General features: G+C 59.4%; 1 protein-coding gene across 2 annotated transcripts in view; it reads left to right on the top strand.

Annotated features, from left to right (window-relative positions):
• Positions 1 to 2,931: 2,931 nt before the first annotated feature.
• PIAS4 (protein inhibitor of activated STAT 4) overlaps positions 2,932 to 12,936 on the top strand; it is a 28,535-nt gene continuing 18,530 nt past the window's right edge. For both annotated transcript variants that reach the window (XM_037730984.1, XM_017507389.2), the window contains exons 1-2: positions 2,932 to 3,116; positions 7,747 to 8,170. In XM_037730984.1, the coding sequence (XP_037586912.1) occupies positions 3,090 to 3,116; positions 7,747 to 8,170 (451 nt within the window). In that variant the 5' untranslated portion in view covers positions 2,932 to 3,089. The remainder of the gene's footprint in view (positions 3,117 to 7,746; positions 8,171 to 12,936) is intronic.

The raw sequence follows: 12,936 nt of genomic DNA, 5'->3' as shown, positions 1-12,936 counted from the left end.
GGATTACAGGCGTGAGCCACCGCACCCGGCCGAGACTCTGTCTCAAAACAAAAGAAAACAAAAACAAACACCAAACCCCATCCCCAGCAGAATCAACAGAGCCAGAATTAGGGTGAGATGAGACTCACATGTGTCATGGCAGAGTTACATTCTGTTGTCAATGAACAACTTCAATAAATTTAAGGACCTTAATTGGCTTCACTGCAATTTGCTACACTTCATTCCATAAAATAGGATAATTGTTCCAATCAGTTGCACAGAGGAGGTTGGCTCTATAGACAGAGAAAGGCTGAAGAGAGCATAAAGCAAAGAATAGGTTGGGCGCAGTGGCTCATGTGTATAATCCCAGCACTTTCGGAGGATCGCTTGAGCTTAGGAGTTCGAGAGCAGCCTGGGCAACTTGGCAAAGCCCATATCTGCATAAAACACAAAAATTAGCCCGGGTAGGGTGGCTAACGCCTGTAATCCCAGCACTTTGGGAGGCCAAGGAGACCGGCCTGGCCAACATGGAGAAACCCTGTCTCTACTAAAACTACAACATCAGCTGGGCGTAGTGGTGCATGCCTATAAATGCCACCTACTTGGGAGACTCAGGCAGGAGAATCGCTTGAACCCGGGAGGTGAGGTGTGGTGAGCCAAGATTGAGCCATTTCACTCCAGCCTGGGCAACAAGAGCGAAACTCCATCTCAAAAAAAAAAAAAAATTCCAAAAATTAGCCCGGCATGGTGGTGTGCACCTGTAGTCCTAGCTACTCAGGAGGCTGACAAAGGAGAATCACCTGAGCCGGGGCAGTTGAGGTTGCAGTGGGCCAGCATCAAGCTATTGCACTTCAGTCTGGGAGACAGAGGCCCTATTTCCAAACAGCAGCAGCAAAGAATGTGTTTACTCATTAGTTATCATCAGGTTGTTTCAGGCTACTTTTTTGTTTAAGGGTTAAAGCGATTAAGCAGAGGGAACTTCAGGACACTGCCCACTGACGACTCAAACTGGCCTGTTTGGAAAATTGGCTGATAGGGTTCCCTCCTGACTTCCCCAAAGGTCAGATCACAACTCAGCTTTGGCGTGACTTAGATCTACTGAGTGTGAGTAGCTGCCTTTTGTTTCTTCTGGTCTGTTGGTGCTTAGTGCAAGAGCTTAGTCCAAGACTACAGCCTCCTTTTTTTTTTTTTTTTTGAGATGGAGTTTCGCTGCCCAGCTAATTTTTTGTATTTCTTTAGTAGAGACGGGGTTTCACCATGTTGACCAGGATGGTCTCGATCTCTTGACCTCGTGATCCACCCGCCTCGGCCTCCCAAAGTGCTGGGATTACAGACTTGAGCCACCGCGCCCGGCCTACAGCCTCCTTTAATTTTGCTGCCCAGGCTGGAGTGTAGTGGCATGATCACAGCTCACTGCAGCCTCGAACCCCTGGGCTCAAGAGATCCTCCCGTCTCCTGAGTAGCTGGGACCAGATGCATGCACCACTACGTTCGGCTTTTTACTTAAAATTTTGGTATTTCAGGGCGAGGTGGCTCACGCCTCTAACCCCAGCACTACGGGAGGCCGAGTTGGGTGGATCATCTGAGATCAGGAGCTTGAGACCAGACTGGCCAACACGGTGAAAACCCATCTCTACTAAATACAAAAATTAGTCGGAAATGGTAGTGCATGCCTGTAATTCCAACTACTCGGGAGGCTGAGGCAGGGAAATTGCTTGAACCCAGAAGGCAGAGTCCACTGCACTCCAGCCTGGCAACAGAGCAAGACTCTCATTCTGTCTCCAAAAAAAAAAAAAAAAAAAAGCAGGCCGTGCAGGGTGGCTCATACCTTTAACCCCAACTCTTCGGGAGGCCGAAGCGGGCGGATCACCTGAGCTCAGGAGTAGTTCAAGACCAGCCCGGCCAACATGGCGAAACCCTGTTTCTACTAAAAATACAAAAATTAGCTAGGCGTGGTGGTCGGCACCTGTAGTCCCAACTACTCAGGAGGCTGAGGCAGAAGAATTGCTTGAACCTGGGAGGTAGAGGATGCAGTGAGCTGAGATCACACCATTGCACTCCAGCCTGGGCGACAAGAGCTACATAGAACTGTCTCTTTAAAAAAAGAAAAAAAATTGATTTTTCATTCATCATGAACTTTTTTGCATTGATTTTTAATGTTAAAAGTGTTGGACTCGCCAGGTGTGGTGACTCCGCCTTTAATCCCAGCACTTTGGGAGGCCCAGGCAGGAGGATCATTTAAACCCAGATGTTCGAAATCAGCCTGGACAACATAATGAGATTCCCGTCTCTACAAAAATTTATAAATAAATTGCACTAAAATAGTTGATTCCTGAAGTTTGAACTTCACTTCTACGGGCACTAGGGAGCCAAGGAGCGCTTTGGAATCCGCAGCTGGTGCAGATTCCAGGGTTTCCCAAGGGTGGGGAAGCAGGATGGGAGGGGGCGCCGGTAAAGAGGTAAGAGCTGCACGAGCTCCGGGGCATTTGGGAGCCGCGGTCCGGCTTTTCCCCGCCTAGCGTCAGCCAGCAGGGTGCCGAGCCCACGCCCCATCTGCGCGCCAGGACCCGGATGTGCAGCGCGCGGGGCGTCGAGGCCCGTGGAGCGTGCACCGCGCTGCGCTGCAAGGCGCCGCGCTGCAAGGCGCCGCACTGCACGCACTGGCGGTCGCTGCGGCGGAGCAACCGTCCTCTCCCTGACGCCGTCGGAGTCTGGATACACACCTGGCGGAAGGAGCCGCGACACCTGGCCGCAGTGTGGTCACTGCCACCGCCCCCTCCCTCCCTCCCTCAAGGCGACCCACACCCGTTCCCACCAGTGCATAGCTGGTACCCCTTTAAGGACTCAGACGCCGCCAGGAGTGGGCGTGGTCGCCGCGAGCCAGCGAAGGCGAGGGAAAGGGGGAGGGGCTGGTGTAGGACGGACCTGATTGGCCCTTGGCCCGGGCGGTGGCCGCGCGCGCCTGCGCAGGACGCAGCAGCGCGCGCCGGCAGCGGGAGGAGCGCGCGCGGGTGCTAATTGGCCCGGGCGGCGGCCCCGCCCGCGAGTGGTGGGAGGTCACGTGACGCGACGGCTGGGGGCTCCCGGCGCGGGGGACGCTGGTGGCCAAGATGGCGGCGGAGCTGGTGGAGGCCAAAGTGAGTGAGCGGCGGCGGCGCCGGCCGGGGCAAGTGGGCGAAAGGGCGGGGGCCGGGCCGCGGGTCCAGGTCTGCGCTTTCTGTCCGGGGCCCCACAGGGCGGCCCGCCCGCGGCTCGCCGTCCTGGCCCCCAGACCCCGACCCCGGGGCTCAGGGTGAGGGCGGGGGGGCGGGGAGGCCGGGGGCGGGGCCCTCCTGCCTCACCGGGGTCTTCGCGCCGGGGGTCGCTCCCCCAGCTTCAGGCAGGGTTCCCCCACCCAGTCCTAGCCTTTAGGGTCCGGGTCCCCAAGCGCCGGGCCAGGGCCGCGCCTCCTGGTTGAGGCACCGTCCCTCCGGGCTGCGGGACGAATTGAGCTTCTCGTTGCCCCCTTGTTTCCGAGCTGCAGTCCCTGGTATTTGGCCGGTGTGTGTTGGGGGGGAGTGTCTGCGCTTACCCGCCCGCAGGGCTACCAGGACTGGTATCTGGGTCTTGTCCCCGCCCAACAGGCCCGGCTGGGGTTTACGAGTCCTCTGCTCCGAAGGGTCCCCTGAGTCCCGGATAGCGTCCTGCCACCGTCCAGGTGGAGAAGTCGGGGCCCTGAGACCACCCCAAGACACAGCACGTCCTCTTGGGGGCTGGAGCCCCTCTTCAGCTCCTGCATTGGTCGCAGGACCCCGCCCCCTTCCCGACACGGTTTCTCACACCCAGGAGTGGGCGCTGGGGGAACGCTGGGCCCTTTACCCTCCCCATAGGATGGAGTTTTGACCACTTATCTTGGTTAGAAACCTTCCTTGCTCACCCATCCTTTTTTTTTTTTTTTTAAATCTTAAATCCTGGACCTGTCTCGTTCCCCTCGGGACAGAATCTGAGATTACTGATTCTGCTTCTCGTGGCTCTAAACCTCACCTGTGCAGCATCAGATACTGTCTCCAAAGTTTGGCCGCTTCTATTTTCTACTCGGGACAGAATCTAAGATTACTGATTCTGCTTCTCGTGGCTCTAAACCTCACCTGTGCAGCATCAGATACTGTCTCCAAAGTTTGGCCGCTTCTATTTTCTACTCGAGCGAGTCTGCTGCAAAGATCAGACTCCCTTCCTCCCTGCACAGCCCCCGGCACCTTTCTGCACCCCAGCTTTGGTTTCTAAGGTCCCCTGTCTTTCTGCCTATGCCTTTATTTTGATCTTTGGAGGATTCCCACTGTGTCCAAGGCTGGTCTTTTTAGAATAACTTCGGCTGCTGCTCTGTCATGGTCTGGGTCCTGTCCAGGTCCCTGTCCAGGTCCGGTAGGTACCATCTCCTCTTTTAGCTTGGAAGCCCTTTTAATCGTCCAGAGATCGAGCTCAGAGTATCAGAGTATCCCCATTCCTGGGGATGTACCTTCATGTAGGTGGCTACCTAGAGCTGAGGGTCATCTGAAATCTTTAGAAGTGTCGTCAAGGCCACTGCTTCCAGGGAGGTTAGGGGATCTCTCCCTCCCTCACCCCCCTTTAGGTCTTCCCTACCCAGGGTCCTGACCTGTACGTATTTTCTTCCCACATCACCCGCTGGGATCTGAAAACACAGCCCTCAGGGTTCTGTGATGATAGCATCCAACCCTCTTACCCTCCCAAGCCTTCACCCCGCACGCACTTCTGACCCTCTCTAGAGTTTTGCAGAGTGGAGACACCATGGAGATGTGGAGGCCTGAACTCTGTAACCCCAAGGCGGCAGGCTCTGGGCTTGAAGTTCCCTGGAGACCTCGGGAAGTGGAGCTGTGACCCTGGACCCCACCCCCACCCTGGCTGAGGGCAGGGTCTGCACTCTTTCGTACCATCCAGGCCTTGAAATACGATCTGACGAACTTCCCTTGACCCTTTGGTGGCTGGTACCCACCCCCACCCCCCAGTTAAATCAAGTTTGCCCCTTCTTTCAGACTCTCTAAATTGCGAGCCTCCATTCAAGGGGGCAGGACCTTGGGGGGCCTTCTTTCTCCTTGAGTCTGTTTCTATCCCTCCAAATGCCTTAAATGTCATTGAAACGTTCCCTTTTTTACAGGGGCCTTCCCCAGCCTATCATACTCATGGCTACAGATTCTGTCTTTTGGGGTGCCTCACAGACTGCTCGGAGGGGTGAATGATTGGGGCTTGTTGATGAACTTTGAAATCTGAGACTCCTTGCTTGAGGCCTGGAGGCGGGTTTTGGGGCAGGGGTGTCGTGAAGTAGTCCACAGCATTTAGCACAGCACACATCTCCGCTGTCCTGGAGAGAGGCGCCTTCCTGAGCTTCCCCTGGTGCTCGGTACTCTGAGGGCCCGTGCTGGAGGAAAGGTTCAGCGCAGTTGCTGTGTGTCTGCTGATGTCTCCCCACGAGGCTTCCAGGCAAGCCTGGAATTGAAACTCTGGAAGCTGCCGGGGCCTGGCGCTCTTTATAAACGCAGCTTTGACGGCCGGCGGGTCAGGATGAAGCCAGGGCAGGAAGCGATCTCGGGGTGTTGGGGGCTTCTTCCTGAATGCGTGTCCTCCTGCCCCCTTCCAGTGTCCAGGGCAGGCTCCTCCGAGGTGGCAGTTGCCGGGAAATCTGAATCGTGAACATATGGCCGCCTAAGGGGTGTGCTCCGGGAAGCAGGAGCTGCAGCTCCACTGTCCAGCTTGGGCGGGGCGGGGGCTCCCGGGGTGCCAGGATGTCAGTGGGTTCCCAAGCCCACCTGCCTTTGGCCAGGCTGCCAGTGCAAAGTGTCCACATGACATCGCCTCTCCTTGCTAAGGCCTGGGCAGCTTCCAGAAGAAACATCTTGTCCGCAAGCCTTTTTGTTTTCTGCACAAGGTAGGAAGTCAGGCCAAGAAAGATGAGGCATGTTTGTTTGCAAAGCGTCCCTGACTCAGGCCCAGCAGACCACACGGGTCCCCATGGCCAGTGTGCTGGTGAGCGAGGGGGCCCAGGGACCGATGCCACCTCCATGCTTGTGCTAGGGAGGCTGTGGGCCAGCCGCTTGCCTCTGTGAGCCTCGGTTTCCTCACCTACGCAATGGGTGTGGTCATTGTGAAATTGGCGACACGGAAAGGCCCTGCTGGTGCCTGGCAGGGAGCAGACACTTGTGTCCCTGATTCTTTACAGTCGCGGGGTCACGCATCCCTGATAGGGAAGAGGATTCTCCTCAGGCTCTTTGGGCAAGACTGGGCCACCCACACGTGCGTCCCTGTCGTTTTGAGCCTGGACAGCCTCTCCGTCTCCAGCCGGACCCTGGCCCGACACAGCTGGAAGAAATGTCAGTTGACAGTTAAGGATTCCGCCAGTGGGCCGGGGCTGCTGCAGCCTCACAGCTGAAATGTGCTGCTGGGCTCCTGGCCTCACCCTTGGGCAGCCGGGAGCCGGAAACCCCTGGGCCTCCTGGCACGGAGGCTGCGGTGTAGACTGCCCACTGAGGCTGCCTCTGGCTTCACCCCTCAGGGTCTTTCAAGAGTAGTTTGAGTGAGCGGTTTCTTCGGGTGCGCGTCAGCTTTCCTCAGCACCCTTGACACCAGTTTTTTCCCCATTCTCTTTCCCACCACATCATTCATCCCAGGCCAGTTTCCGGGCCGAGGGTGGGTGGCCCTGAAACCCTGCCAGCCGGCCCTCGAAGACACCTGGCTTCTTCGGCTTGTTGAGGAGCCCTCCTTTCCCTTCAGGGTCCTAACCCTCATGGAGGGGGAGCCAAGGCCAGGCTACCCCCAATCAAACCCTAGGGTCAGCTGGGCTCTGCTGTTTGGTTTAATTTCACTGCAGAGTCCCTGCCGGGAGATGAGGGCCAGGTCCCGCAGCAGCCCCGTGGCTGCTGCCCTCCCCTCAGACCAGCCCCCCAGGGAGTCCCGGCAACATCTGGAGATGTCTTTGGTTGTCATGAATTGGGGGGTGCTTAGCACCCCACAGTGCCCAGGATGGCCCCGGTGTCCACAGGGCTGAAGGGGAGAAACCTCGCATGGGATGATGAGCGGATGTTTCGGAGGTCCCCCGAGTTGGTGTCCAGAGGGTAGTGTGGGAGCAGGAACCGCCCCTGGTGTCAGAGCCAGGCCTGGGTCTGAATCTTGTCATTGCTGCCCCTAAGGTGGCAGTTCCTTGTTTGTGACAGAGCTCACACTAGCCAGCGGAGGTGTTTTAAGACTCAGAGTTAAATATATAATCACGTGACCGGCTCAGTTCCCGGCCGGTGATTAGCACTAAGTAAACTGTGGCTACCATCGGCGAGACCGAAGGGAAAGCGTGTTTGTGGCTGATGTGTGTTGAGGGCCTGCCCAGCTATGCTTTAGGTTGTTATCTTCCCAATGAAGACACTGAGGGTGAGAGACGCACTTGGCATTTGCCAGCTAGGTACTGGCAGAGGGGTCGATTTCCAGTTCCTGCCCCAGGGATGCTTTCAGGCTGAAGACAGGGAAAGAGAACCTAAAATAGAAGAGGGGCCTAGTCAGAGGCGCTTTCGCTGCGTTGGCGATGCTGGGGAAAGTTTGATGAGGAGGGAGGGGCAGGGCTCTGCTGGGGGGCACCCTGGGGCAGGGCACGCCACCAGCCTCAGCCAAGGCTGGCGCTTCCTGGCGAGTGGGTGTTTCTCAGGCCCCCACGTCGGGGCCTGGCCTCCGCGGCATCCCCTGCCTTGGCAGCTCTGGCCTCTGAGAGTGTGTCTGGTTGCTCTTCCTCAGAACATGGTGATGAGTTTTCGAGTCTCCGACCTTCAGATGCTCCTGGGTTTCGTGGGCCGGAGTAAGAGCGGACTGAAGCACGAACTCGTCACCAGAGCCCTCCAGCTGGTGCAGTTTGACTGTAGCCCAGAGCTGTTCAAGAAGATCAAGGAGCTGTACGAGACCCGCTACAAGAAGAACACGGAGTCCGTCCCGCAGCCGCACCGGCCCCTGGACCCCCTGACCATGCACTCCACCTATGACCGGGCCGGCACCGTGCCCAGGACTCCGCTGGCGGGCCCCAATATTGACTACCCCGTGCTCTACGGGAAGTACTTAAACGGACTGGGACGGTTGCCCGCCAAGACCCTCAAGCCAGAAGTCCGCTTGGTGAAGCTGCCCTTCTTTAATATGCTGGACGAGCTGCTGAAGCCCACTGAGTTAGGTGAGTGGCCGCCGCCCCGGGGAGGCTGCGCCTGGAGGTCTCACCGAGGCCCGCCCAGCCCAGCGATGCGGCCGACCTCCAGGGATGTCCTGTGTGGCGCAGCCAGGGCGGGGAGCCACAGTGGCAAGGGTGTTCTTCCCGGGAAGCAAAGGGACCATCTTTGATATTGTTCACCCCTTGGTGTGTTACATGTTACCCCGCAGTGGACCGGCTGGAAGCAGTGGCTGGCTGTTAGTTCTCGGAACCCACGAGCCGCGTTGTGGGACGTTGGGGCACGGGGGCTCTCACGAGGCTCAGTCAGGCTGGAGCTACCTCATCCGGAGGCTTGACCGGGGCTGCAGCAGCCACATCCTTGTGTGGTGTCTGGAAGGCCTCAGCTCCTCGCTGGCTTTGGGCCACAGTCCCCGGGTCCTCACCGTGTGTCCCCCTGCACAGGCTGCCGAAGTGTCGTCTGTCTGGTGGTTGCCTCGCCCTGGGCAGTGAGCGTCCCCCACCAAGCTGGGAGCTGGATCCCTTTTGATAAGCCAACCTCAGATGCCTCACCACCTCCCCGACGGACTCCTTTGCTCACACAGACGCTGTGGCGCAGGCAGGGACCACACCAAGCTGTGATTGCCAGGGCCACTTGGGAGCCTGGTTTCCCTGCTTATTCCCCATGGAAAGGGGGCTGGACAGGGGCATCCGCCTTTCCTCCTTTCCCCAGGCTGTGGGTCCTTGCCTGCAGCCTGCAGGAGTAGCCTTGGTCAGCGGGCTCAGGCCACTGCCAGGCTGCAGGAATGTCTGCCTCAGCCATAGCCCCCAGCTGAGGGCCAGAGAGGCCTGAGCAGCCCCAGCCCCCAGGGCAGAGAGAGCGCAGCCTGTGGGACTCCCAGATAGTGAGCGGAACCTACACCCTGAGGAGCTCTGGTTTACAACCAGGACCTCTCCGTTGTCTCCTCTTCCTGCTTCCCCTCCCCTGCCCTCACTCATTCCTTCATGCGGTAAACATCAGAGTGCCTGCTGGGTGTGTGCGTGAGGGACACCAGGTGCACCAGGCGTGGGCACGCAGCAGGGAACGGGACCAAGGCTGCTAGATTCTGAAGCCCTGTACACGCCTCTCCCACCCTGCTGACCCAGCAAACTGCCTGGCCCCTGCTGTGGCCTGGGGGTGCCTCTCTGGCACTATTCAGTCCACTGGGTGCCAGCTGGCCCCCTCACCGCTGCCTTGGGAGGTGGGGTTGATGGGATGGGGAGAGGGGTACTGGCTGCCTTTCCCCTTCCGCCCACAGCCCTGGGACTTTGTGAGGTTAGGCTGGAGGGGCTGTGCTTCCTGGAGAGGATGGAGGAGGTGGAGGAGGGAGAAAGGCGCTGCCAGTGGTTCCTGGGCAGCCGAGGCTCCGCCCTCCAGCCTGAGGCTCCGCCTTCCCAGTGAGGCTCCGCCCCCACCTTTCTCCTGGCAGGAAATATCTAGCACAGCCTCCCACGGAGCAGGTTGGCCCGGCAGCACCTGTCCTGGGGGACTCGGGGCCTTGGCCTGAGTTCCTTCAGGCTGACTTTTCCTGCCTTTGCTCCCTCATAAGGGAAGCCATTCCCCATGCCGGGTTCTTGGGCAGAGCTGGCTGTCTCTGAAGGTCGGATCTTGAGAAGGACCTGCGTGACAAGGAGGCTGGACTTTCCCGGGAGTGGCAGGGGGCAGGCTTGGTGCAGGGTGGGGGACGGGGCTGGCCGGCTTCCTTCCTGCACAGGGACCAGTCACTCCGCCCCACAATGCTTCGCTGTGTCCTGAGCCCCCAGGGACCCCAGTCACCTGATCTCCGGGAGGGCCCGCTCCCCTGTCTACACCAGGATGACTCTGCTGGCGGCTCAGAACAAAGAGGCCAACCCCGCCCTGCCTCTCCTACCCACTGGCTCCCGCCCCATCCCAGGGCCTTGAAGGGTACTTCCCTCAGGTGAACCCCCTTCCCTGGACTCCCATGCTCTCGAGGGAGCCCCCTGGGTTCTCAGAGCATAGACCCTGGCCCTGAAGCAGTAGTCCGCATGGTTTGAGGACCCGAGATGCCATCCGCACGCCCACCCTGACCCTGGGCTGTGTCCCTCTCCAGGGTGCCCTCTGTGGTGCTGGCCTTGCTGGGGGTCGCCTCAGGAGGACTCAGCTCCACTGGTTCCCCCTCGCCCCAGCCTCTGGCTGTGACCCACCGGCCGCCGTGAGGCCCACCGCTCTCTGGTCTTTTTTCCCCGGAAGAGCCGCCAGCCGGCTCCAGGATGGAGACCGCAGCAGGCGGACAGGAGCCATAAATCACGCGGCGCGGAATGCCGGGTTGGGGGAGGGGGTGACAGAGCCGCAGAGTGGGCTGCGGGGACCTCGGGCCGCAGATGATCGGCTCCATCGGGAGGTGCTTGTGTGGGGAGGGGCCGTGCCCAGAACAGTGCGGAGAATGGCCCAAGGTCACACAGCAGCCCGCCTTCCTCCTCCCAAGCCGTCTGGGTTCTGCTCCTGAGCAGAGGCTCCAGCCAGGACCTCTTGAAGGCTGGAGACTCTGTCCTGTGTCTCAGCGAGAGAGCCAGCTCCACCCCTGCCCAACCTGCGCCTCTGACTAGGGGGCCTGAGCTTCCTGTCAGGACATGTGTGGGGTAGAGGCTGTCAGGAGATGTAGGGCAGAAGGAAGGACGCGCTGGCTGGGCACAGCGCTGTTCCCCAGGGCCTTGGCCCGCAGTGGGTGCCCTGAGGAATCTGCCTGCCCACCCACCTGCCATGCAGAGTGGAGTCCCTGTCTTCGTGGCCCCGGCGCTGGCCAAGAGCCGCCAGGTTAGCTGTGCCGTGCGGAGGCGTGTGGCCTTTCATCCAGCCCCTGAAGCCCTTGGGCCAGCATTGCCCAGGCTGCAAGCAGGGTAGCATGGTCCCTGCTCAGGTGCAGCACAGCAGGTGACGAGACAGTGCCAGTGATAGGTGTCTCATAGCAGATGGAGGGCTTTCAGGGCAGCTGTCAGTAGTAGGAGCCATTTACTGTACATTTGTGAGGCGGTGGCAGTTAGGAAGGCTTCCTGGAGGCAGCATCATTCCAGTCCAGACCTGAGGGTGACTCCCAAGAAACCAGGCAGAGAGGAGGGGCAGGGGAGTGTGTTCCAGGCAGAGGGCAGTGAGGGCAGAGACCAAGGCGAGAGAGGGCTCTTTCATGAGGTTGAATGGAGTCCATTGTGGCCAGAGCATGGTGCACCCAGGAGGAGGGACACAGCAGCCTGAGTGCGGGCGGCAGAAGCTGGAACCCGAGTAAGCTGGGCTGAGAACGGTGGGCCGAGGGAAGGCTGGGGGCTACCCTCCTTGCCCCAGAGCTGCAGCAGTCCTGAGGTTCCAGGGAGCTCTTCCTGGTCTCAGATTCTGGTGTCATTTTTGGGGTCATTGAGGAAACAGAGGGGTACAGGAGGCAAGTGGCCGCCAGCTATTTCCAGCCAGGCCCGGCGCCCACCCAGGCCTACCTTCCGTCCATCTGTGCACTAGGAGACAGGGTGGGCTCGGCCATCCTGTGTCACTGTCCCATGTGCGGGGTGGTCTGACCCACTCGGCCTTGCTGGGGCCTCCCATGCCTGTGGTTGGAGAATGGGGACTCCGCCACCTCTGCCCAGGTCCTGGCCTCCGGGGACTCGTACCTGGTCGAGGAGGAGGGATGAGCCCACTGTTACCTGTTGAGGGGCTGCTGGCAGCCACCCCCATGTCCCACTGGTTCTTCTCCTGTCCCCTGTGACCCCCTGCCCCATCCAGCCCAGTTCCCACCTGCCCGCCAGCCGCAGCCTCCTGCTCTGCTTCTGCCCGCTGGTCCCCCTCCCATGGCAGCTGGGAATGTTCTCAGATAGAAGGTGAGCCACAGGCCTGCTCCCCTCAGAACAGCCCCAACCCAGACCTCGTTGGCTGTCCTGTTCCGTCCCCTCCTTCCTCCCATCCCCTCCTCACTCTGCTCAGCCACACGGGCCTCCCTGCTGGGCATCCTGGCTGTTCACCGTTCCTCCAGGCCTCCAGGCAAGGTCCTGCCCTTGGGCCTTTGCACGGCTGGGCCGGTCACTCACCTCCCTAGATCCTGCCAGGCTCCTCCCCGGGCTCCCTGAGGACTAGACTCCTTGCCCTCTCAGAACAGCCTCCCAGTGTAGACTTTGCTTTTCATTTCTTCATATTTTGATGTCGTTTCTTAATTTGCGCGTCTTATTTCACACGGGACTTGCACTGCATTGTTCCCTGTGGTTGGGTCGGAGCAGGATTGGGGGGCCACGTCAGGAAGGACAATGAAAGCAGCAAAGAGCCAGCGTTCCCAAGCTCCTCTCTGCATGCCCCGATTGTCCTGACGGCCCCGCTGATGGGAGGCAGTCAGCCTGCTTGGCTGAGTATGAAGCTGAGGCCGAGAAAGCCTGGCTCCTCACCATGAGTCAGGGAGTTGGGGTTAGAACCCGGAGTCCCAGCTGGGGCCTGTCGTGCCTTCCTGAAACCTTGGCTCTGTCCACGCCAGGCAGCTTGGCTGGTGGGTGGAACTGTCAACTTCGCCCCCGTGCCTAGCCAGGGGCACCTGTTCCCCACCCCTCTAGGACGGTGCCTCCTGTGTCCCTCATACCTGATGATGCTGCCTCCACTCTTGACCTGGGGGAGTTGGGGTGGGGAGTCAGTGCTGGTAGCTCTTAGCTGGATGGGGTGGGGCCGGGCGTCAGAGACCTTGTATGTGCTGGGGAGGGGACATCCTCGAGGAGGGGCCAGCTGGAGGGGAAACAGTCCCATCCATCAGCTGCTGCTTTTTTTTTTTTTTTTT

Source organism: Cebus imitator, unplaced genomic scaffold (genome assembly GCF_001604975.1).
Source record: "Cebus imitator isolate Cc_AM_T3 unplaced genomic scaffold, Cebus_imitator-1.0 Scaffold375, whole genome shotgun sequence".
In the NCBI taxonomy this organism is placed as follows: domain Eukaryota; kingdom Metazoa; phylum Chordata; class Mammalia; order Primates; family Cebidae; genus Cebus; species Cebus imitator.
The sequence above is the reverse complement of the archived record's forward strand: the minus strand, read 5'-3'. Positions and strand labels throughout refer to the sequence as shown.